This window comes from Eublepharis macularius, chromosome 19 (genome assembly GCF_028583425.1).
Source record: "Eublepharis macularius isolate TG4126 chromosome 19, MPM_Emac_v1.0, whole genome shotgun sequence".
In the NCBI taxonomy this organism is placed as follows: Eukaryota; Metazoa; Chordata; class Lepidosauria; order Squamata; family Eublepharidae; genus Eublepharis; species Eublepharis macularius.
The window spans coordinates 17020902-17047220 of NC_072808.1; the positions used below are offsets into that span (position 1 = coordinate 17020902).

The following is a 26319-nucleotide window of genomic DNA, read 5'->3' on the forward strand; positions in this document are numbered from 1 at the left end:
AAATGTAGGCATCCTGATCTTGTAGCTTGGCTCTCCGACTGCTGTTCAATGGACTTTTCAACTGTCACTTGTCCAACATTCCGCCAAGCTGCCTACATTTCCCATCAAAACTTGAGGGAAGCTGAAAAGTGTCCAACCTGTGTCATTCGTCACTTGTAGTCTGGCCCATAGTCTGTAGTAGCAAAATCAAAAAGAGTCCAGTAGCACCTTTAAGACTAACCAACTTTACTGTAGCATAAGCTTTCAAGAATCACAGTTCTGTTTGTCAGATGCATCTGATGAAGAGAACTGTGATTCTCGAAAGCTTATCCTACAGTAAAGTTAGTTAGTCTTAAAGGTGCTACTGGACTCTTTTCGATTCTGTAGACTGCTTTCTCTCTCTGGAGCTTAAACTGTTGATCCCTCCAACCTGCTCACCTTGGGAGTCCTTTCACAGTACCGCTTAGTCCCACCAGAGAATATAAGAGCATACGGGTGTGCATAATGGAAAAAAGAGCCAAAATTACACAGAACTTGCTGGTTCGGCTCATTAAAGGAGCTTCCAGAATGCTGAACCAGTTCCAGGAAACTAAATTTTAACGAGTCCCTCCTGCCAAAAAGTGTACGTGTTTCGTTTCGTACCTTCCAGCAGTAGGCAGGCAGCTTGCTTTCCTGTATAGCACCGATCAGATCCCAAGAGGAGAGAGACCTTACGTTACAATTAACTCTTGACAGGAAGGAGGAATGAGACCAGTGCACACAGTGTGAGTGCATCGCCTCACCCCCTGACCTGTAGCCACCAGGGAAAATGTATTCTCTGCCTCCGTGCCAATCCGGTCCTCGCAAGGGGAGACCCGTCCACTCCTATCAGCTTTGGAAACATTTGAAAGCACGACTTCAATCATAGGCTGCAAGTTGAAAAACACGTCCCTGGGAGTAAGCACTATTGAATAAAATGGGACTTACATCAGAGTAGATCTGTTTACGATTGCTTCCGTAGTCTTTCAGGGTTCTCTCTTTTTTCTGAGTCAAATGGCAAACGTGAACTTACTCCGTTGTTCCAACAACAATCCTGCCTGCCCCCACAGCAAAAGGTATGTTTGGGTGGGATTCATCCAGGCATTCTGCCTGCCTGCCTGCTCTTGGGGGAGATTTAGAAGATAGGCAGCGAGGAAACCCATTTTGCAGCAGAACGCTGAGCATCAAAAAGGAAAGATTTGGATTCGCCCCTTGTTGTGGGGACAAAGCACAAGGAAACAGGAAGGCAACAGCAGAATGCAAAGGTAGTAAGTTATGGGCACTACAGAAAAAGAAAAAGTGAACAGGAAGCAGGTTTGTTTTTAATGTTGGTGGACTGCACTTGTTGGAGCGCTCTTCTGCTTGGGAATGCCTCGCTGCTCCATCAACTGACGCTCATCTTCTGTGGGTCTGTTGGGATGTGTGTGTTATTATGCTTCAGGAAAAGCTCAGTAGATCAATAGTTTAGACTAGGAAGGGGACTAGTGGTTGATACTGTTTTTGGTTAAATGCGAAAACAGCTGCCCCAGAGCCTCATTCCCCCCCCCCCCCCCCGAATAGAACAGTGGGCATTTGCACACATACAGCCAACATGTGTGTAAGTCTGAAATGAAAAAAAAAACCCAAACAGAACAGTTCTGAGCTGGCACCAGCTGACCAAAAACAAACAAGTAATGGAATGGAATGATTCTGGGACCCCTCAGGAACTGAAATGAAGACAGAAACTTTCTGGGTCCACACCCCTAGTGGAGAGACACCCTTTTCTTCTCTTAATGGCATGGAATACTTTCCTCTTTCAGTCACATCTAGTTGTTGAAATTGTTACCTGGAAGCCCCTTATAGACTTTTGCGGGAAACAGAGATAAATGAACTGTTGATTTGTGTTTGAAGATTAGGAGGTGTAGAAAAATGATCTAGAAGGGAAGGAGATGTAGTTATTTAAGATTAATTTTGAATTAAGATATAATATTGTGGGTAAGGGCAAATTTGGAGTTAGGGCATAATATGTAATACTTATATATCTTTTCACAGAGAAAATTGGAAATTATTCCTAATGTCTTTTGTTCTTTTGTTTTTAGTAGATACTTGTTCCCCTTTTTCCTTCTTTTCTGTCTTTTTATAAACTTGGAAAAATTCTTTTCAATGAAATAATATATTTGAAAATATCCAGTTGTTGAAATGGCTGGTGCTGATAGAATTTGAGGGCACATCACAGATTGTTCCGTCCTTTGTCCGGACAGGACCCGTTTCTAGACAAGTTCTTCACCCTGAACCACGTGCTGGAGGAATATTCCTTCCCTTTCCGACTGAAAGATGTGATCCTCACAGAGAGCAACATGGAGTGTGAACTGAAATCCAGCGTGGGCAACCTGCGAGTGGCCAGCTTGGAGCCCCTCATCGCTTTCAGCCACCAGGTCCTCAACAAGCTCATCCGCCTGATTGTCCGTCCACCTGTCATTGGAGGGCAAATTGGTAAATGCTCCCGTTCTCTTCCTGTCACGGCTCCTGCACTCTAGTCAATATTGTTTCTGCCCTGAGGTGGTTCAAGCTAAGCTAGCGAGATGGAATGTATGACGCAGCCCTGACGGCCTTGGTGCCTTGACCCCTGCCCTTAGCAGTTTCAAGGAAGCCACACTCCTAGGACTGATAATGCTAACAAGGCGCGAAAGGGCACGTAGTAGGAAATCATCTTTTTCTCACAAACTGACAGTTTTTCTCAACAAGCTGTGCAAACTCTGGTCAATCAGGCATAATACTTGACGTAAGTCAGGCCCAGAATAGGCCTGTTCACCACAGGTGGATGGGAGAGTCCTAGGAGCAAATGGGAGACGCAACCTACTCCAGATGCCCTCCATCCGCTGAGAAGGAGAAGCATTCCTCTTCATTCTCGTTTCCTTGAATGCGTCAAAGGAGGCTTGTTTCTTCTCTCTTTCTTTCCTTGCAGTGAACATGGGCCGTGCTGCCTTTGAAGCCATTGCTCTGATGGTGAATCAGGTCCAGAAGAACCTTGAAGGTAGCCACGACCAACATGGCCACAACCAGCTGCTGAGCTCCTACATCTTCTATGTCTTCCATCTGCCTGGAGTGGAACCAGGCTTGCCAGGTAGCATGTTTTGTGTATGTGGCAAAGAGAGAGAGAGAGGAACTGAGAGCACACTTTTATGACCCCCGGTCTGCCGTTCAGACCTTCAGGGTTATAGCAAGGTCAGCAGGTGTGCTTTGTGCTATAACAACACAGTAAAGGGCTATCTCATGAGATAGATTGGTTGATTGATTGATTGATTGATTTGACTTATAGTCCGCCCTCCCTGCGAATGGACTCAGAGCAGATAACACCACTATTAAAATTTTCATTAACATTTTACATTAAAACCATAAATAGACACACAATTCAGTCATAAAACAACTCTAGATGGCGGCCCACCTTACCCAGCCCCAATAAAACATTCCTGTGGGGTGGGAGGTGAAGATCAGTAGTAGTCCTACTGGTGGAAACCTGGGGTGGGGTTTACACTATCCCACCCCCCAATAGGAGATCGGCAAGAAGGCTCTCCATTGTAATTTAAAAGCTACATGAGAGACAGGATGCCAACAAGACTTATGTCCAGAAGTCCTTCCTATAACAGTGGAGGTTGTTAGAAACCAAGTGTCTATACCTACGATCAGACTTGAGCTTATATCCAATCTATTAATAGGTGCAAAAACAGCGATTGCTTTACAACGTAACAATCAAACACCTCCCACAGTAGACCAGTAGTACATCAAAGTATGGGACCGCTTCATTATCAAAAAAAATACGGACAGCCTTCAGCCAGGGCCAGTGCCAGCGTTTCTGGCGCCTGAGGCGAGATACCCGCTCGCTGCCGTGCTGCTGGGGCGCCCGGCTCACCAGGAGCTGAGGCGAGGCAGGCAGCAATGGCGAAGGGGCAGAGAGGCGAGCAGGGCGGCCTGCTTCCCCACTCGCCTCGCTGCCGTGCCGCCGGGGCGCCCAGCTCGCTGGGATCCGAGGTGAGCAGCAGTGGCAAAGGGGCGGAGAGGCGAGCGGGGTGGCCTGCTTCCCCACTCGTCTCCCTCCTCGCTGCTGCGCCGCCAGGGCACCTGGCTCGCTGGGACCCAAGCCGAGGCGAGCAGCAGCGGCGAAGGGGCAGAGAGGTGAGCGGGGACGCTGCCTCCTTCTAAGTTCAGCGCTCGCGGCGGCTGCCTCCACCACCTCAGTGGACGTGCTGGCCCTGCCTTCAGCAGACAAATATATATCCTAAAACAACTTCATTTCACGACAAATGGCTACCCTTTCCCCACTGTATCACCGAAAATGAAGAACCAACTCCAAACCAGTTATATCAATATATCCTTAACTCATAAAACCAGTCAAATGTGTAAATATCACAATGCCCAAATCAATAAAACTAAAAGAATCAATGTAAATATCTTTAAAGTTAGAAAAGTTTAATATTTGTATATAGTTAAATCAGCAAAGTTATTCACAATGTATACGGTCTTCTAATATATATTACTGTATTTGAAAAACGTAATTAATAAAAAATGGGGGAAAAAAGAAACCAAGTGTCTCGTGGCAGTCTACCTATATTCCTTCGCCTGTGTATATCCCACAGAAACCAGAGTGCAATCACACAGCGGTTCCATTCAGTCCGCCACTTTGTCCCGTGCGACGGGGCGTCCAGCCAGCCTAAACCTTTCCCGTTCCAAAAGCATCAGCAACAGCAACCCGGACCTGACCACAACCCCAGACTCCCCGGAGGAGCAAGCTCAGAAGTTCATCAGCAGCAAGGTAAACCATGCTGGGAAACCTGGGCAGGCCCTATTGCATCCCTTCTCCCCGTAATGCCCGGTTCTTTCAAGGCACCAAAACAGAATGAGGGCCAAGCTACACATGACGAATGACACTTGAACGGCAAGTGTATTTCTCCCTGTTCACTTGCCCTCCACTCAATCCACTTGCCGTTCAAGTGTCATTCGTCATGTGTAGCTTGGCCCTGAGTGATACAGCTGAGGCACATATTCCAGGCACGCTCGAGCACTTTTCGATGTTTGTAATGCTTGCCTGCAATGTATGATAAGTATAACGGCCCTCAGAAATCTCTAGTGCATCAGTCAGAGAAAAATCTCTCTTCCCCGTCCTCCTCCTCCGCTGCTCTGCCGCAAGATTTCTGCTTTGCACTCAAGATCTGCTATGATTTGCTCTATGTGCAAGACTTACTGGTTAATTTCTGGATGCTGTGCTCTGAATGCGAGACTTTGCTTCATATGCAAGATTTGCTGTATTTTGCCCTGCATGTAAGATTTACCATTGAATTTCTGTTCTGCATGCATTGCTGCCTTGCTGTATGTAGGTTTGGGCCTGGCAATATAATATACAGCGATTTGTTACATTCCTTCAGTTTCAGTGTGTGCTTTGGCATTTTTTGTTCTGGTGATGGGGAAAGGCCAGCTGGTCCAAAAGATCAAGTCTTCTTTTCTCCTCCTTCCCATTCTATCATAAACTCAGGCACCCAATGCATACGGACACTTATGTCTAACATAAGGAAAATGTTTCCTAGAATGCAAAGGGTGCTACAGGTCCCCCCCTCCCCTGCTGGCTGTGGGTCTTTCTGAAGAAAAATGGGTTCTCTGGTCTTTTTTCCCTCCCTGATTATCTTTCTTTTTATACACTTCTTTTGCACTCTGCCTAGGGGATCGACCGCTCTCATTCCTGGGTCAACTCGGCTTATGCCCCTGGAGGCCCAAAGAATGTGCTCCGCAGAAATCACCCAAACTCCAGCACGGATCTGAAGCAGGTGCCTCCCCTCTCTGTTATGCTTGCAGCCTCCCTTTGCATTGGGTCTTCTTTGCTTCCCTCCTTGACTTGCTTCTCGCAGAGTGGCTGAACCAGCCTGCAGTCATTAAAAATGATGTTTTCCAAAAAGCCTGGTGTGGGAGGCAGGGGCAATCTCAGCAATTCTTGAACCAGGGGCAGAACTTGAGGGCAAGGCCCCAGAATCGCTGTGGGGAGGCCTCCCCTGACCCCGAAGGAAGGATTGGCTGGCCAGGCGCCTCCTCCCTGCACAGGCAGCCAAAGGGCTTGGCTGGCCAGTCGGGCTCCTCTTCTCCATGCTGCATAGATGGCTGAGGGATTCATTAGGCTGGCTGGCTGGGTGCCTCCTTGCCAGGTGAGCAGGGGAAGGGCTTGGCTGTCTGCCTTTGTGCTGGTGGCTGAAGATGTGGCTGGCTGAGAGCCAGTTTGGTGTAGTGGTTAAGAGCAGCAGGACTCTAATCTGGAGAGCCAGGTTTGATTCTCCACTCCTCTGCTTGATGCCAGCTGGGTGATTAGGGTTGCCAGGTCCCCTGACCCCCCCCCCCCCCGGGAGGGAGGTCAGAGGCCCAGCACTTACCTTTTAGGTTTCCTCTTGCGTGTACTCTATGCACGTGCGCTCCCAGCCCATGAAATGATGTCACTTCCGGGAAGTGATCTCATTGTGCAGGCCATGTGCCATCCTGGGAGCACTCCCACGCTCCACAGGGGGCCGAATCAGGCCTGAATCAGCCCAAATCTGGCTGCTGCAGAGCGCGGGAGTGCTGCTGCACTCCGCAGTGGCCTGATTTGGGCCTAATACGGCCCAAATCAGCCTGAATCTGGCTGCTGCGGTGCACCGGAGTGTGCCACACCACCCAGGAGTGCACCCCAGGAGGAGCGTTCCCCCCCTCACTGGCCGGGTGAACGGGGACGGGGGGTGGAGGGTGGAAGCGAGGGATCCTCTGCCCCCAGCAGGGGTCTAGCATCCCTACTGTGTGACCTTGTTCTGGGGATAATAACAGCACACTTTGTAAACTGCTCTGAGTGGGCATTAAGTTGTCCTGAAGGGGGGTATATAAATCGAATGTTATGCTATTATTCATCCCCCCTCTTTGAGGCTTCTGGGCAGCTGGTTGCAGTGGTGGTGCCCCCTCCCCAGTGCAGAGCCCACGTCAGTTGCCCCAGATGCCCCTTGTGTGAGTCTGCCCCTGGTGGGAGGCTGAGTTCAGCACAAAAGCTGGCATCCACTTTATGAAATTCAAAGGCATTGGGGTTAAATATCAGCTTTCTTTCTTGGCCTGACAGTTGAAATGTTTGCCCTTGCCCGTTGCCTGTTTTTGACACAGGAGAATATTGTATTGGTGTTGGAAGACAATGGATGAAGACGTTGTTGAAACATGTTTGGTCTTCTGTTCTGTTAAGGAGTGTTTTAAACATTGTGTTTACTGTGCGATATTACTGATGGTAACGTTTCAGATTAGCATGGCTACCCCTTTAGTATTATTCTAATGACAATTGGTCTCCAAGGCTCCCTTGAGTCTGCTCCTTAAGGAACAATTTAAATTTATCTAAATAGCCTCCTTCCTAACATCTTAGCAAAATGGCAGGGTCCGCTGAATCAAAGACTGCAGATAAATCCAATAAGCATTGCCCTTGTCAACATTCAACCAGAGATCATCAGCTGAAGCCGCCGGTGGTTTATTCACCCCATAGCCCAGCCTGAAGCCTGCCTAGTATCCTCTAGGAAGACCTGGAGTAATTCAGCAACTGCTCTTCAAAGGGCCAATCAGAGACCGGATGATAATTGGCCAGGTCATTCTTCTCCAGTCTTAGGGCCAAGCTACACATGACGAATGACACTTGAACGGCAAGTGTATTTCTCCCTGTTCACTTGCCCTCCACTCAATCCACTTGCCATTCAAGTGTCATTCGTCATGTGTAGCTTGGCCCTTAGTCGTCTTTATAACAGCCATGTAAGGGGAATTATGTATGTGCGTGCTATCAGGACACGGCCAACTTGTGGTGACCCCAGCAAGGGGTCTAAGGCAAGTGAGAAACAGAGGTGGCTCACCATTGTCTTCCTCTGCAGTCTTCCTTGGTGGTCCCCCTTCTAAGTACCAACCATGGTTAGCTTCTAAGATCTGATGAGATTGAGCTATACTGTGCTGCCTTCCAACATAAAGTAGATGAGTATTATCAGATTGCACCAATCCCAGAAGAGCTGTGAAGAGTCAGTGGCAGCAAAAATAAACAGGAGACTAGTGGCACCTCAGAGACTGACACATTTTTATTGCAGCATAAACTTTTGTGGACTAGAGTCTGCCTGGTCAGATGCAATGTAGTGAGACGTCAGCAACCACAAGCACACACGAGGTTATTGGGTGGGAAGCGTTGTAAACAAATAGCCATGAAATGCCGGCCAGTACAGGGTGTGATGGAATTAATGGAAATGCAAATTTAATCCAGTTAAGTGCAGAATCCATTCTTTGTAGCGTTCGTTTTCCTTAGTTTTGCTAAGCTAACAGTTGCTGATTCCGCACACGTTGGATAATGCACTTTCAATGCACTTCAGCAATCGTTTGGAAGTGTTTTTGTTTCACACGTGAAAAAATCAGTTCCAAATGATCTCTAAAGAGGGTTGGAAGTGCATTACCCAACGTGTGCGGAATCAGCCTTTATTATTTAGGAATCCTTTTTACAGACTTAAGAGACGGTATCCAAATTCTTGATGAATTGTAATTTTGCACATGAGTGTGATACATCTGAGATTGGAGACTCCCAGCCTGAATGTCTTTTGGTGGTGTGGAAGTGACCGGGCATGCATCTTGCCAGTTTGGTATAGTGGTTAAGAGCAACGGGACTCTAATCTGGGTTTGATTCCCCACTCCTCCGCTTGAAGGCAGCTGGGTGACCTAGGGTCAGTCACAGCTTCTAGGAGCTCTCTCAGCCCCACTCACCTCACGGGATGATTGTTGTTGTGGGGATAATAATAACATACTTTATAAACCGCTCTGTGTGTGGCATTAAGTTGTCCTGAAGGGCGGTATATAAATCGAATGTTATTATTATTATAGCAGGAGACTGGTTAATTGAACAAGTATCTCCCACTAAAACGGTGGCCATCTTTGCCCAGGAAGGAAACCAGGTTGACTGAATAAAATCCACTGGCCTTATCTGATCATTTCTTTGAGTAGCCCTGGCCTTGGTGAGCTCATAAATCCCTTCCCACCTCCTCCTTCTAGGCTTGGGGCCTCTTGCTTTCAGGTGCTGAGCTCCCTCCTCTCAGCGAAGGACTCCAGACTGTTTGTCTCAACCAGCACCTCTCCTTCTTATATTCTGAGTAACTCCGCTTCACTGTTACTTTGTCCTCTTCTCTCTTGCTTCTCCTCCTCCTCGCAGGCTACAGAGCGAGTGCCTTATCGTCTCTCTTCCTATCTTGAGGGCTCCACTTTTGCTCTGACCACCCCGATGAGGCCAACAACCAAAAAGGTAGAGGCACTGCAGGGATGTTAGCCCAGAATTGTTGCCCCAGGTGGCAAATTTAAGCTGTAATCCTGTGGTCCCTTGCTTGCGAATAACTTCCATTGAATTCACTGGAGCTATTTCCAAGCACATATTGATAAACATTTGGGCTAGAAGCTGGGGTGGAGAATGAAGAGCTAAAACACATGAGACGAATTACCTGCGGATGCTCAAGTGAAGGGAGAAGCAATGTTATCAGGGAAGCCGAGCTCTAAAAGATAGATCGGCTCTGTCAGTTTCACCTCTCTAGAGCCTGCACAGATTGCTCCTCAGAGGGTTTATTTATTTCATCTTCGCCTCCCAGAAGGGGAAGTGAAACTGACGGCCTTCTGGGAGGCAAACATGAAATAAACAAATCCTCTGAGGAGCAATCTCAGTGCCTCTGTAGAGAGAGGAAATTGACAAAGCCTTCCGATCTGTCTTTTAAAACTTGGCTTCCCGGCTAACATTGCATCTCCCTTCATTTGAACATCTTTATGTAAATCATCTCCTGTGTTTTAGCTCCAAGCCATGCTTGGTGTTGGATATACTGAGCAATATTTGAGTCCAGTGGCAGTTTGGTGTAGGGGTTAAGAGCGCGGGACTCTAATCTGGAGAGCCGGGTTTGATTCCCCACTCCTCCGCTTGAAGCCAGCTGGGTGTCCTTGGGTCAGTCACAGCTCTCTCAGAGCTCTCTCAGCCCCACCCACCTCACAGGGTGTTTTGTTGTGGGGATAATAAGGGCATACTTTGTAAACCGCTCTGAGTGGGCATTAAGTTGTCCTGAAGGGAGGTATATAAACTGAATGTTGTTGTTGTTGTTGTTGTTGTTGTTGTTGTTGTTGTTGTTAAAGAAGGGCACTTTAATGCGTACACCCTGAAAATCCTGTTGGCCTCTAAGGTGCCACTGGACTCCAATCCTGCTGTTCTACTGCAGACTAACGTGGCTACCCACCTAAAATTGAGCAATATTAGCAGGGCTCATTTCAAGGGGGAACGCACAGGAATGCAATTCCAGCAGTTCCCCAAAGAGGTCACATGAGAGGTGGCCCCGCCCACCTGACTCTCAGCCATTTTGGGCTCATTTCAGCCTGGATTGGGGCTGAAACTCCCCGGAGCAGGCCTCTGACGGGTGGTGGATCACTCTCCCACTCAGCAGCGGCCCGATCCTGACCACTTTGGGCCCCTTTTCAGCCATTTTCAGCCCCCTTTTGACATTTTGGGCCCCATTTTGGCCCTGAATGGCCAGGATTGGTCCAAAACAGCCATGATAGGTGATGTCGGGGTGTGTGGCACATGCCAATCAGTTATGCTAATGAACCACTTCTGGTGGTGGCAAGGGGTGTGGCATATGCTAATAAGTTATGCTAATGAGTTATGCGAATGAGTTCCTTCAGCTCTTTTTCTACGAAATGACCCCTGAATATTAGTATGTTATGAACATGCAAAACAGTGGTTCTAACTGGACAGCAGGGTACACCTCTGGCTGAGCCTTTTGATCGCTGTTCTCATCTCTGTGACTTCTGTCATGGAGGGGTTGTGGGACCAAGCCTCTTTGGGCCTCATCAAAAGCCATTGACTGTCCTCCTCTTTCTGTTTTCCCTTTTGCCTGCATCCCTTTTGGTGTCAGTTGCTGTATTTTTTCCTTGGGGATCTTCTACACTAATGTCTCTCACTGTAAGACCTGACTTAAAGGGTTTCTCATTGAGCCAACATCCTGAACTACTGTTGAAGAGTCAGCTGGGCTGTTTATTACTTCCCACTTTGGACAAATTGAGGTGGGAGTGCCCCACACTCCTAGCTACGACTTACCAAGAGGGAAGACAACGTCAGACTCTTGGCTACTTCAGCAACTACGCTCAGGCCAAAGTGCTCTTGAGTTTGTATTTCTCTGGTCCTTCATTTAGCGCTCTTTGGATGGGTAAAAGCTCCCGCCCAGTTAGGAAACTACTATAGAGACAGAAAGCAAATATGTTCTGTTCTCGATGCACTTTTCTTCTATAGCGATTTGAGACTTCAAAAAGAGAATGGCAGGTTAACCTTGTGGAGGTGTTCCAATGTGCTCATGTGTTTGTGCATGCACACATTTTTCCTCGTGCTTTCTGGATGCAGAAATCCTAGAACTGACATCACATTTACAGGGTGCTGTGTCGCTGGTTGGCTATTTGGTGCAAATGAGACACTCTGAGCTCAGAGGGGCGAGTTTGGTGGGCATCCGTTATGGAATCTATTTCTGCAGAAGTCAATTGGGAATGAATAACTTCACTCAAAAAACTCTCATGAAGGGCTGCTGGCACTGCAACCCAAAACGTGGGGGAAATTCCATTAAAACAGGCATTGATTAAAACCAGAACTCAGTAAGTTAACTGCAAGTTCAGGTGATGCCCTCTTTCTTTGCTGCATTAGACCTTATCTTTGTAGTAGCTAGGCAAAAAGCGAAACTCTATATGAAACGTATGCATCAGCAGAAAGCAAAAATGAGATTTTCTCTGCATCTGTGTATAAGCTTAGACCAGATAAAAATTCTGCCAAACTTAGATCTGAGGTCAGAATATTAAGGGCAAAAAAGGATAAAATGAAGTAAATCCTCTCGTTTATGAGATCCACAGATACAGACCCTTTGGGCTATAAGAGTTTGAGAATAACGTCCAGACAACATTGCCATGGGCATGGCTTGAAATCACAGTAGGATAAAGGCTGCTCTAAGATTATGATTAGAGATGTTAACAAGATAACATCTTGCAACCCTGGCCTGTCATCAGAAGCCTGCTCCCTTCCGTGGCCTGTGTTAGCTGTTCTCTGTCTGCCCTTAGTCTTGCAGTAGCTTCTCGAAACAGCAAGGAGTGGGTGGTACCTTCAGTAGGGAACCTGGATAGAAGTCAATTCAGAGTGGAAGGTGTAGGTAAATAAGAGCTGCCTACTCATGTTCCTTATGAACCTGTTGGTAGTTCCAGAGGCACTCAACTATGACAGACTAGAGACCAGATTCTGCAGTTTTATGTAGGGCATGCCAAGCTCTGTCTCCCTATTTAACTCTCTCTCTCTCTCCCATAGCTGCTTCATGAAGAGCTGGCCCTGCAGTGGGTGGTGAGCACCAGCGCCGTGCGAGAAGCAGCCTTGCACCAAGCTTGGTTCTTCTTTCAGTTGATGGTATGTTCCTTGCTGTTGATCTACCTGGGCAGGCGATTACTCCTTGTGGGCAAAAGAACCCGCTGTACGACTACTTGCCTCTGTTCCGGCCCTTTTAAAAGGCCACTGTCAAATGTCGAGTCTTCTGGTTTGGGTGATGTCCTTCGGCTGGCTAGGCCTCCTGCTGGCAAGCTCCATTGCCTGCTGTTGCTCTGAGTGGTGGTGGGATTTTTTTTTTAAAATAGCAATGTCACTATGTCACTTCCACTTTCAGGTAAAACTCACCAGTGGCAAAGAGTAGATCTAGAAATCTCCAGAAATTCTCTAGTTGTACCATAAAGTTTCTGGTGATTCCTAGAGTTACCCATTATCACTTCCTAGTAAAACCCAGAAGTGACAATGGGGAGCTCTAGGAATCCAAGAAATGATGTGTCAGTGTTGGTGACTAAATTATCCCCTGATAATTCGGTGGATTTTGCTTTCAAAATGCCCCCCCAGTCCCCTGGATAGCCCCCATAGTTTTCCCCATAGAGAATAATGGAGATTGGAGGTGCCCAAAGAATTTAGGGGTCCAATCTTTATGAAACTTGGGGGTCGTTAGAAGACAGTTAGGAGTAGGTCCTCTGCAAATTTGGTGAAATTTGGTAAAAAATGCTGATATTGCAGCCCACCCATGTTGCTGCCTTTCTGCCAGTTATCGGGTTTGGGAAGTTGAAGACAACTGTTCTATCTAATCCCTCCCCTCTCCCCCCCCCCAAATTTGAGGGAGGTTCTCACTTAATTTCAGTTGTTGCTGCTTGTTGTCTACCATCTCATAATTTAAAAAGTCCAGTTGATTTTGGTAATTTGTCATATCTTATTAAGCCAGTTGGTAATGGGTAAATGTTTAGCATTCCTCTAGCTTTTGGAAGTAATCATTTTTGTAACTGACAACAGATCCAACACCATATTAAAATGTGTAGGAATAACATACTCGTTCACAAGGATAACTTTAGAATCCTTTTGTTACTTGGCCCTTCTCGTTCGTATGATCTTTGTCTTGATTTTCCTTCGATAATCTCAGAGAGAAGGGCATTATTATCACATAGATCAGAAGCTTGCTGTGTCCACATGTCCAAGGTTTATTGTAATTACTTCCCCAAATTTTATTTAATCTATCGACAAAACTCATGATAGTATTCCGCACTAAGCTGCAGGAGCTCTGGGCTGCACCTGGGCCACACCTGGCTTCTTCTTCTTGCAGGTGAAGAGCATGGCTCACCACCTGTTCCTCAGTGACAAGCTAGAGGTCCCTCGCAAGGTGCGCTTTCCCAGCCGTTTTGTTGATGACATCTCGGCCCTGGTGTGTTCCATCAGCGCAGAGATTGCCAGCCGCTGCCAGAAGGTTGGTGCTAGGGTTCTTTTGGTTGCATGCCTTCCCATCCAGCCCCTCTTTTTCCTCTTCCCTCCTGTACATATGGAATTGCTTCATTCACATTTGCCTGTTTGGAAACTGTGTGGCCTAGTGGGAAGGGCTGTGGCTCAGTGGAAGAGCCTCTGCTTTGCACGCAAAAGGTTCCAGGTTCAGTCCCCAGTATCTCCGGTTGAATAGACCAGACAACAATGTGAAGACCCCTGCCTTAAACCCTGGAGAGCCACTGCCAGTCTGAGTAGACAAGACTGACCTTGATGGACTGATGGTTCGATACAGTGGCCGTTTCCACACGTCTTACCTGCCTGCGGAACATCACATGAAAGACCCGGAAGACAGCGTCTTCTCGCGCGAAATCATGCCAGGAAGATGCTGTTATCCAGGAGTTTTGCACGATTTTGCGCAAAACTCCCGGATAACAGCGTCTTCCTGGCGCGATTTCACGCGAGAAGACGTTGTCTTCTGGGTATTTTGCATGATGTTCTGCAGGCAGGTAAGACGTGTGGAAACGGCCAGTACAGGGCAAGTTTATGTGTGTTCGGCGAATGGCTGCTGGGCCTGGCTCCAAATGGCTCTCTTCCCTCTGCTGACCACTTTGCAGGAACACTCCTTTGATGATCAGATCCCCTCTCTCGAAACATTGAAGGGGGGATATAATTTCAAGGGCACCCCAGATGCAGATGTATTTATTTATATGTTGTGCTATCTTTGTAAATCATGTATGAGGCACTTTCAGCGTTTATTTAAAAGAATTTAAGGGGAAACAAGCAATTACAATGAGTGGTAAAAATGTAAGAGAAGGATATAATAAGAGAAGGATTTCAATTGCCTGAAAGCCAAAAAGGTAAAAACCTCCCAAATGGTAACTGCTTGGGCACAATTCATGGGAAGCTTTTCCTGCACGAGCCCCGTTGCGGTAGATCTACCCAATTTCCCTCCACCTGCTGTGTTCACTATTCCCCACTTGCCTGCTCCGATGAGAATTGCAAGCAAAGAGACTTCTCTAACAGAGCAGCCCTATGCAGACTTCTTACAATCGAAGCCTATCAAATAGAGATGGGCACGAACCGGGAAAAAACCAAACTCTGCAGTTCATGCTTCGTCGCATTTCACGAACCATGAACTTTCACGAACCTGCCCAGGTTCGTGAACCAGTTTGTTTGGTTCATGAAAAAGTTGCATCCAGGTCAGCAAACTGTCACTTCCGGGTCAGCAGAAGGTCACTTCCGGGCCAGCAAAAGGCCATTTCTGCGTCAGCAGAAGGTCTGCAGAAAGCCCATCCCCAGTTGCCTAAGAAACTGATCGATTGGCATCAGGCTGTCTGCAGTGATGAACCAAAAAACGAACCCAATGAACCAGCTTAAAGTTTGTGGTGGTTCGTCAGAAATGGGCTCTGATGAACTGCCAGTTCGCAAACCATGGACCGGACCGGTTCATCACGAATTTTGGTTCGTATTTCTGTTCATGCCCATCTCTACTGTCGAAGTCAGACTGGAGTCAGCCTACAAAGCATTGCTCTGCATAGTATTCTCCCCCTTCCTCGTGCTAACTCAAGGTTGCCAGCTGTCTCAGTTGCCTGCTTTGGTACTCCCCTTTTCTTCCTCCCTAGGATGTGGAACTGGTGGAACATCTCAACAGCAGCCTGGCCTTTTTCCTCAACGACCTGCTGTCCCTCATGGATCGGGGCTTTGTCTTTCACCTCTTGCGCTCCTATTACAAGCAGGTAACAAATGACGTCTGGTGAGTGTCTTTCCTCAGGCTTAGAGAAGATACCACCACTCCCCTGCTGAGTGACCTGTGTTTTTTATCAGTCGGATGACCGTGGGAAACCTTATGCGCTTGCAAACTCTGAGAAAAAGCATAGAAACATCTGGACAGTTTCCCTTAACAGTTTAGAAAATGCTCATGGGATTTCATGTGGGAAAGGTTGTGGTGGGCGCCCAGCACTCACACCTGTTTTTCAGCCCCCCCCCCCCGGTCCGATCCCACTGTTCAAGCTTAGGTTGTTACCTATGACACTCTCCTTGTCACTTGCTGTCATTTCATAATGGGGAGGGAAGAGAAACACATGAATCAAACCAAAGTTTTGGGGTTTGACATTTGTTCAGAAATGGGAACGTTTTGTTTCCAACTGAAAATTTTGGAACTCCCCCATGGGCGCTCCCCTGATGTGCCTGGAACGTAGCCTGCAAGAAGAAGAAAGGAGGGAGCGACGTGGAGCAAGCGGCTCTCCCTGCGTCTTTTAAAGGAACATTTCAGGCACACACAGCCCTGTTCTGGATTAGGGCCATTTGGCTTCTGTCTTCCCTTTCCCTAACCCTTTAACCCGCTCACAATTTTGTTGGCTGAACCCACCCCTAGACATCATCACACGCCCATCGTTAGCTCTTAAAAGAGAATAGATGGATCTCTTTCTTTTGTCCTTAAAGCGCTAATAATAAGCTGGGCGTGGGGATGGGAAAAAAGACTTGATGGGTGTGACTTTGGAGGGAAGGAAGAATTAAACTCCCCCCCTCTCCCCTTCATGCAGGTCTGAACTTTATCCGGGCCTTGCACAGCTGAAATTCCTCTTTTAAAAAGCCCTGGAGGCCTCTCCGAATTCCATCTGCCTTTTTGTCTGAAAGGAAATCCCAGTTGCTGGGATTCCCGTCACCACACAGCAAGGCACAGCACCTGCATGGCTGCTGCTAAAGGCCAGGGTAACCGGCATAGGGAAGGACTGGGGAATGAGGACTGGACTTCCCTGGAGAAGAGGACTTCTCTAGGGAGGAGGATGGAGTCAGAAATTAGATGGCTTTGGGTGTCGCTCACAGCCTCTCACTTTGCTTAGGAGACTGGCTTACTGTGAAAGAACTATACAGGGTTAAGAGTGGGCAAGAACTATATAGGGTTAAGAGTCTAGCGTAGAATCCAACTGTCCATGGCTGTCTGCACATGTTGCACTCTGGATTGACCTGTGTTGACAAGATGGTCTAGCTGGAATGATTTTTCTAGCACCACAAGAGCTCAGTATCCGGCTTGAGGTGGAAGCACAAGTTTCATTTAGCTTTGTTTCATTCATTTCCTTTCCTCTTATTTCATCCAACTGCTTTCCCTATCTTAAAAGTTTTGTTTTTCAAGAATGGACATGTTTAGTTGAACCGAACCGAACCGAACCGAACCGAACCGAACCGAACCGAACCGAACAGAACAGAATAGAATAGAATAGAATAGAATAGAATAGAATAGATAACTTTATTGCTTTGGCACAAGCTATCCATGGTCCCCACAATATCGAAGAGCAAATCCAAGAGGGGGTGGTCCCAAACAAAATGAAACAAAGCCGAAGAACAGGACCACGTACAAAATAGTTTAATTTTCTTGCTATCAAAACTCAAATATAAGGCACAAGGAAAAGCCAAAATCAATTTTCTTGCTTCCAGAACACAATTGTAAGGCACATAATTGTAAGGCACATAATAAGCCAAAATCAACCGAAGAGTTGTGAATTACCTCCAGCCGGGATTTTGGGAATTCTTCACAACTCCTTGGTTGATTTTGGCTTATTATGTGCCTTACAATTGTGTTCTGGAAGCAAGAAAATTGATTTTGGCTTTTCGTTGTGCCTTATATTTGAGTTTTGATAGCAAGAAAATTAAACTCTTTTGTACGTGGTCCTGTTCTTCGGCTTCGTTTCATTTTGGCACAAGCTATAGCAATCAACAAAACACAAAAGAAAGAAAATACAGTAATATTAATACCAAATTACTACATCAATACAAACAATCACATAAACTAATCAATAAAAATACAAATTAATGTAACCCTATATAACTCTAGACCCATAGAATCCATACAATCATATATGATATAATAAATCCCACCAAAAGGAACTTATTAAATAAATTTGTTTATAAATATAGTTTACTTCAATTTACTTCTTGTCTGTCTTCATAACTGATGCTGCAAACTTTGCCATTTGCCTTGTGATACACCTGTCCTTATCTGCCAATAACACAATTAATTTATTTTTTCTGACCTCCCTGGCAAACGTTGTAAAATATTTCTAAGGTACTTCTCCCAGACAGTTACAAATCTTGGACATTGAAAGGACATGTATAGTTAATGATTATTTAGTGAGAAAATTAGGTGGTCAACTGGGGTGGGGAGAGGCGCAATTCTTTTGGTACATCTTTGGTCCAAGGGCAGGCAAATTTATTGACCCAGGGAATATATGGTTGGCTTGAGCTGGTTGGAGGAGCAATTCAGAGCTTGGTTATGTTGATTTCGGGAAGCAATGAAATGCTTGTGGAACCTGGAGTGTTAGAGGGCGCAGAACCGAAGCTGTAGGTGCGAATGCTGTTATTGTGTGTGTTGGGAGGGAGGAGATGTTCACAGGTGCTCCTTCAGCAGATAGAGTTCTCGTCAACCCGCATAGTTCTCCTTCCCTTATGATAACTAGCTTTGAGTCGCTCAGCTCTCAGTTGTCAACCATTTGGGACTCAGTCCAATTATCAGGAGTTTTTTTGGTGCCGAGCCAAATGTCATCTACAAAAAATGCACTTACCCTCTGTGTTCAGCCCACTTTAGGGGATCTGCTAAAAAGCTTAGCCTGCAGGATACACGCTTCCCCCGGCCCATGCACGGATGCCATTTTTGGGTACCTGCTTTCTGCTGCAGTGAGCAGTGGATGCCTCTGGGTGGGTCCCTGCCTGAGCGTTTCTGCAGCTAACCAAACATAACAGCAGCCTCCTTCTGCTGTAGATTAATAACCGGCTCCTGGCTACCCAGAACCCAAACAGCCTTGTTGCCTTGAGGATGGACTTCATCCGCATCGTCTGCAGCCACGAGCATTATGTCACTCTGAACCTGCCTTGCGGTGGCCTCTCTCCACCTTCTTCCCCGTCACCTTCTGTGTCGTCTGCAACCTCTCAGGTAAGTGAGAAGAAGGGAAGGGAAGATGAGACCAAAAGTCCTTCTGGTCTAGCCTGCCTCCAGGAGTGGGGTGCCACAGTGAGTGCACGAAAGCCTTCCTGCTGCCCGTGGCATCTGACCACGTGGGCTTCATTCTGCTATCAAACCCAACAACAAGACACTCCAATACTTACCCCCTTTAAGACTACATGGCAGAAAAGACACGATGAATGATAAACATAGTTCCACAGTTTTTCGTTGAAAAAACGAAAAAATAACTTCAAGAAATAAGTATTGGACCTTTCTTGTTAGGCTGGGGTCAGGGTCCCACTAAAGAATACTCCACTGTAACCCCCCCCCCCACGTGTTCAGTTCATTGGTCAACCGTAAAGGTTAATTGACAACCGGCATACCAAAATTTGGGACCATTTTATATCGGAAAAATTATACGATAAAATTTATCAAGTAGAACACTTCCCTAGAACAACCATTTTTATAGAGAGACGGTTTCCCTTTTTTGAATACCTTGAAAGTAACAGGCCTAAATTTTTTTCATATATATGCAAATGTATAAATCATACGCAAGTTTCACAGTATGTATGATGGACTTTATAAGTACTCTCTCCCAGTATTTGATGAGATATAACCCCTTATTCTGTAATAAGCGGTAATTTGTTTAATTGTTAATTATTATTAGTATTAACTTCTTGTGTGTTTGTAAAAAATTTTGTGTTTAATTGCTACTTGCTACTAGCATTGACTTATGTTTGTTAACTTTTGTGTGTTTACAGTTTTGTAGTTTACAGTTGTGTTTTACAGTTTTAGTTTTAATATAATTTATTTAAAAAAAAGAAAAGGATAATGACATTCACGACGACAAAACAGAAAACATTAAAACAATACTGAATGCAGCATAAGAACATAAAATAAGAAAAACCTAAAGCCGAGGCAATCCACCTCCTTTTCTACCCAAATTTCTAAGCCTGCTGTTAATGCTGAAACAGTGCAATCCTATGTAGAGTTGCTTCAGTCCGTCTGTTGAAACCAGTGGGCTTAGATTGGAGTAGTTCTGCGTAGAATTACACTGTTAATGTATGATGAGTCTAACAATCAGAGGCTGATTCCGCACACGTTGGATAATGCACTTTCAATGCACTTTAGCAATCATTTGGAAGTGGGTTTTTTGTTTCACACACGAAAAATTCAGTTCCAAATGATCTCTAAAGAGGATTGGAAGTGCATTATCCCAACGTGTGCGGAATCAGCCAGAGAGCCACATTTTGATTTTGACAATACCCTCAACTCCTCTGCCTTTTGCTAACAGCACTTGGGTTTTTTTCTTCCTTGGCAAAGCATCTATAGGGCTCCACAATAACTAATGTGGCATTTTCCATTTCTACTATGTCATATATGTATAACATTCTTTTAGCAGATTTCTTTCTTTTAATAAATCCTTATCCCCTTCTGTCCCCACTCGATGATAGAAGAGGACAGAAAAACTGTTAACCCAACAACCCTCTCTACTGTCAACATCCTGGCTAAAGCGTTCTGTACCAAACGAGGCTTCTAAATGCTTTTGCAAAAATGGGGCAAATAACTCCACCAGGGCCATTTGGACTCAGGAAAATGGGGGGAAGGAACACCTCCTTCCCCATGTCATAGTCCTAAGCCAAATTGGGCTCCTATGGTCACGCCCTCCAGCTTGCAAGATCTGAGCAAGTTTGTTAATGACAGGACATTTTGGAGATCTTTCATTCATAGGGTTGTTAGCCCAATAGGGATCCTCACAAGTACAAACCAATAATACACACAAGGGGACCGATTCTGGAATGAAAAGCAAAGCTTTAATGCATTTCAGCTGGGGAGAACCATCCCAAGTTCTCCCCAGAAGCTAGGTTACAAACAAGGCTTATGTATGTTTTGAGGTTCTGCTGGGGTGCATCAGATAAGGTAATCATGACACAATTCTCCTATTCGATGGTTGATACTTCAACAACAGAGTACTGTTCTAGTGCTTTGGAGAATTAATACATTACATTAATACATCAGAACATAACTCCATGATTCTCTTATTCAGTGGTTAATAGTTCAACTACAGAATTTTCTTTTGCTTTGGAGCTTTGACTATGTTTACAAAGCTCTGTCAATCCATCAACAACATGGTTTTGCTTCATTGTCCTGGTCAACTACAAAGTGTTACTTCACTGTTTTGGTCCACTACAAAGGTTCACTTTACAAAGCCCTGTCACTATATCAATTACAAAGTTTCACTTCATTGTTCTGGTCGAAAAACAAGTTCCATATGGAGATCAGTCTGGACCCCTCATGGACTGATCATAGAATCATAGAGTTGGAAGGGGCCATACAGACCATCTAGTCCAACCCCTGCCCAGTGCAGGATCAGCCTAAAGCATCTCTGTCAAGTATTCATCCAGCCTCTTCTTGAAAACTCAGTGAAGGGGAGCTCACCACCTCCCTAGGCAGCTGATTCCACTTTTGAACTCCTCTGACCGTGAAAAAGTTTTTCCTAATACCCAGCCGGTACCTTTGTGCATGTCATTTAAGCCCATTGCTTCGGGTCCTACCCTCTGCTGCCAACTGGAACAGCTCCCTGCCCTCCTCCAAATGACAGCCTTTCAACACATTTCTTCTACCCAGATGCCTTTATGGTTTTCATAGAACCAAACTCAGGTCCATCAGGGTCACTATAGGTTAGAGGCGACTTGATGGCACATAACACACACGTTTCCACCATTGCTTTGTATCCTTGCTCCGCCTGATGCTTGAACTGTCTGTGCAGTCTCTTTTATTTGGTTATTAAACTTCCTTATATTTTGAATGCTTGAAGGCCAATCTCTGTAAATATACCCTGCTTGTTTGGTCCCACTTTCCAAAGAGCAAAAGAGGAGCGCGGCAGCAGTTGAGCTCACCATCTCAAAAGCCTGAAAGTGTGATAGATAATCCCTGTACAGGCGAATACAAGTGAAGTGAGAAATATGACAGCTAGAGGGAGCCGTTAAACAGCAAAGCAGTATAGAGTGAAAAACACATTTCCAGCCAATATTCACTCAGTATTGTCTTTAAGACTCTTATTTAAAATAATCTCATCAAATATACCAAAATCACAAGAATAAAAATTATACTACCATATGTAAAAGATAGCAGAAGATACGCATATATGTCATAATCTTTTATCCTACATATCTTAGTGCTAAAAGATAAAATACTATTTTAAGAATCTCACCAAAGCATTTTTCTGAAAGATTAGATAGTATCGTGCAACTTAAGTCAGAGAGATTCAAGGATCTTTGGGGTGTGGCTATCTAATCTAGGCTCAATGAGGTGAAGTCCATATGGCCATACCAGCATCGTCTCGTTTGTTACCTCCGATGGCCATATTTGAGTTCCTTTTTGAGGTTAAGCAAACCTTTCTCATGGAATATAATGTAACAAACTGGTCAAGCTGATGAGATTAATCTGGGCATTCTTTCAACCATTGTACTTTATCATATTCAAAAATATATGGCAAAAACTTGAGCAGAGAAATACGAAATACGAAAATACAAATACGAAATACGAATACGAAAATGAAGCAGTTGTCAAACCAGCTTTGCTTTTGTTCAACCGAGAGTTCGTTTTAGACGGTGTGATGGGGAGGGCAGGTATTGCTGGCCTTAGGGGACAGTCGTCAGATCAGTTTCTCAGAGGCCTTCTTGTTTGTCAGGGTTCAGCCTTCTCCAGTCACACGCAGGACCAACGAGTGGCCAACATGTTCGAACTCTCTGTGGCATTCCGGCAGCAGCATTTCCTGGCTGGGTTGGTGCTAATGGAGTTGGCGCTCATCCTGGAGCCCGATGCCGAGGGGTAAGTTTGGCCCCAGCGTTACTTTGCACCTGGGTTTAGCCTGGAATCTGTTTTTATACCAGGGCCTGGAGCAATATTGAAGAACAAGCAATATGAACATCTTCACGATGCAATTCCATCGCTACTCCAGATCTCCAACCTGATCCCATGTGTTTGAGAGGAGAAGAAAGGGCTTTTGGGGTAACTTCCTCTTGTTATGCACAGTCTTGCCTTTTCCAGTTGAGTATGACTGAACAAGGCAACCCTAAGGTGCCCAAGATGAGCACTTGATTGTTGCCAACCCCCTTTGTGATGTAGTGACTCTCTTCTCTGCTACAGAGCTTTCTTCCTGCACAAAAAGGCCGTCAGTACTCTACACAACCTCCTGTGCAGCCACGACTCCGATGCGCGCTATGCAGACAGCACCGTGCGGGCACATGTGGCCCAGCTGTACTTGCCTCTGATTGGTATTATTATGGATGCCCTGCCCAGGCTCTGTGACTGCACTGGTAAGGAACTCCACAAAGCACTTTTGGCAAGGTGGGGGTTGAGAAAAGATGAAAAGTGCCACTGAATGCCTATCTCTCTCCCAAAAATTTGTGGCTGGTGGCTTTGTGTCATTTCCACTAACTGGGAAGGAGCCAGTTGATTGGAGTTTTTCTGAAGTCATAGTGTCAGTCCAGTTGCAAAACTGGTTAACTGCAACCATGTTCTGTATGGCTAGAGGCTGAAGACCAGATATCTGGCACATCGACTTCCACAAATATCTGGGTTTCGTTACGAAGCCTTGCGAAACCGATTTTTAAAAACTTGCTATGCTGTTTCTGACCAATTCATTTAAAGCAGCCACGTGTATTAAAACTTTGAGTGGTGGTGCTGCCTGATCCTGCCTAGGACATGGGGACAAACGCTGGTGGCTGCTGTGCCCTGGTCCCTTTGTGCTGCTAGGGGATATCTCTTCTGCAATCAGTTGACACTGAAATTATGGATATGGTTCCACGTCACACTTCATGTTGTGTGATTTGCCCATTAAAAATCCTTTGCTGGGTCATGTTGTGCTAAAAAAACCCAGTTGTGCTAAAAATCGGGAAAGTTGTCATAACCAAAAGGCAGCACAAAAACTGAGCAACAAGGGATGTCAGTTTTATTATAACAACAACAATATTCGATTTATATACCGCCCTTTAAGATGACTTAACACCCACTCAGAGTGGTTTACAAAGTATGTCATTATTATCCCCCCAACAACAAATACCCTGTGAGGTGGGTGGGGCTGAGAGAGCTAGAAGCAGTGACTGACCCAAGGTCACCCAACTGGCTTCAAGTGGAGGAGTGGGGAATCAAACCCGGTTCTCCAGATTAGAGTCCCACGCTCTTAACCGCCTTGTCCAACATGTCCTTCAAGGCCAGTGCCTAGTAGGAGAGCCTCTCTGTACAATCAACCCCCACTGTGGAAATGTCTGGGGACTACTAACTGTCCTTTGGTCACAGACCCTGGCCCCAACGATAAACCCATTCACAGTTGTTGAGTCCAAGGCACGTTCTTTGATACCCACTTCTGTCTCCAAACACCTCAATAAGATGGCATTGTCCACTGTGTCAAAGGCTGCAGATAGATCCAGGAGTGATAGTGAAGCATGGACTTTGTCTATATTCAGGTGGAGATCTTCCACTACTAGAGCTTTCTCTGACCCATGACCTAGTCTGGGTCCAAAGCACTAGAGTTATCCAAGAAGACCTGGAGTTGGTCAATTACGGCTCGATCAATCACTTTGCCTAAAAAGGGCAGATTGGAGACTGGATGATAATTTGTCTAGAGATTTTTTTTAATTAGCGGGTGGATAAAAGCCTGTTTGAGTGGACGGGGGAAGGTGCCCTGAATTAGTGACTGATTTACAGTAAACCTCAAGGGTCCATTGCAAATTGTTTTATTCTGAAATAGTTCAGTAAAACATTTATATTGGGAAAGCAGGAGGGTAGATTTGTCCAGGTTCTCAAAAAATTCTCCTTTGCAGAGAACCACAGCCAGCGGGGGCGGCTAGCCTCTGTCGGGGTCGAGGAAGGAGCCGGGGATGGCAGCACCATTAGCCATTCTGTCGCCATGGCCATCGCTGGATCTCCGCTGCCTCACACTCACCGACCCAGCCTCTCCCAGATGCCATCAGTGGTGAGCGTTCATTGACCTGGAGAAGGATAGGAGCAGAGAACAGACTCCACATTCCGGTAGTGGGACAGTGGAAATCATTGCAATTCCAAAACCAGGTTTCTGAAGGAGTAGGACACCCTAGAAATCGAGATCCTCCCCTTATGCAAGAAAACATATCCAGTGAGGGGTGACTCCTTTGCAAGCTCCAGTGGAACGAATCCCAACAGCATGTTGGAGTGCCTGCACATCCACTTGTTTCAGAAAATGCTGTATGTGTGTGTGTGTGTGTGTGTAGCACCCTTGATCCCCAAACTGCCATGATAATGAACACAAAAAAACATATGGATGGTGATGTCCCAGTAACCATCTCACGGTACAGATTAGGTTGCTCAAGTTGCATCTCTCTGGACATCCAGGAAAGCAAGGGACCTCCAGTGCAGGCAGCCATCAGAAATGTTGCATGGTCTATAGCGGGGACATGTTCATGGCCTTGACCAGGGTTATCCAGCGTAATGACTGTGGTGCCAGCCGATACTCTTGGTGCCTGCTGAGCTTCTCAGAAAGTTGCTGGGCCACTGGTACTGGTGACAAGCATGGTGATCAGGGCACCATGTTGGGGGACTCTGTTAGAGTATTAGAGTTCAGTGCTGTTGTGGGAGGGGAGATGAGTGTTTGGGAGTAGAAGCCCACCCCCTCCTTCAGGCTTGCTGTCCTCCCAGTGGCTGGACCCTGTGACCAGTCAAAGTATATAGCTCCACCTCCTGCAACGCCCTGACCTGGATAGCCCAGGTGAGCCTGATCTCATCAGATTTCAGAAGCTAAATAGGGTCGGCTTTGGTTAGTAGGATGGGAGACCTCCCACGAAGACCAGAGTTGCACAGGCAGGCAATGGCAAACCACCTCTCTTAGTCTCTTGCCTGAAAACCCCACCAGGTATGACTTGAGGGCACTCTCCACCACCTCCCACAACAGCCCTTTTCTGTCTGGCTCTGCCTCCTGCAGAAGTCATTTGGGGCTGATGCTCAGCACCCCGTCTCAAAAAGGCTGGGGATACCTGATGTCGACTCCGTGGTGCAGAGGATCCAAGCTGTTCAAAGCGGGTTGGCTGTTGCCTTTCTTTGGGATGTCATGCACAGAGAGTTTCAAGGCACTCCTTCTGTGGATATGCAGCGGACATGGTAGCCACAGCTGGTGCACATTTAGGCTGATCGCACAGGGTGGAGGGGGTGTCTGTCTGCCATGGATTGTGTCAGCAGCCCCAAACCTTGACCTTGGTTTCTGTTTGCAGCCTCCTCGCCAGTACAGCATGCTGTCAGCTGAGGTGAGCCGCACGCTGCTGGTGTGCCTGCTCTGGGTCCTGAAGAATGCAGACAGCGCTCTGCTGCACCGCTGGCTGGCCGACCTCTCCGCCATGCAAGTGACTCGCCTCCTAGACCTGCTCTACCTCTGCATCACCTGCTTTGAATACAAGGTAATTGGAGCATAGAAGTCCTGACATCTAGCTCCTCTGCTGCCCTGCTCCTACTAGAATGTAGGGGTTAGAAAGCCGAAATCCAGACTTTAGCTAGTAGATTCCTTGCCCAGGAATTGCTGTGGAAGCCAAAAATC

At 46.2% G+C, this 26319-nt stretch overlaps 1 protein-coding gene across 1 annotated transcript in view; it reads left to right on the forward strand.

Moving 5' to 3' along the window:
* DOCK6 (dedicator of cytokinesis 6) overlaps nt 1-26319 on the forward strand; it is a 135177-nt gene that overhangs the window by 63038 nt on the left and 45820 nt on the right. Inside the window, exons 20-31 of the mRNA XM_055003920.1 lie at nt 2238-2469; nt 2942-3100; nt 4611-4786; nt 5688-5792; nt 12344-12439; nt 13662-13802; nt 15439-15552; nt 18573-18743; nt 22447-22586; nt 22905-23074; nt 24581-24732; nt 26000-26182. Of these exons, the coding sequence (XP_054859895.1) occupies nt 2238-2469; nt 2942-3100; nt 4611-4786; nt 5688-5792; nt 12344-12439; nt 13662-13802; nt 15439-15552; nt 18573-18743; nt 22447-22586; nt 22905-23074; nt 24581-24732; nt 26000-26182 (1839 nt within the window). The remainder of the gene's footprint in view (nt 1-2237; nt 2470-2941; nt 3101-4610; nt 4787-5687; nt 5793-12343; nt 12440-13661; nt 13803-15438; nt 15553-18572; nt 18744-22446; nt 22587-22904; nt 23075-24580; nt 24733-25999; nt 26183-26319) is intronic.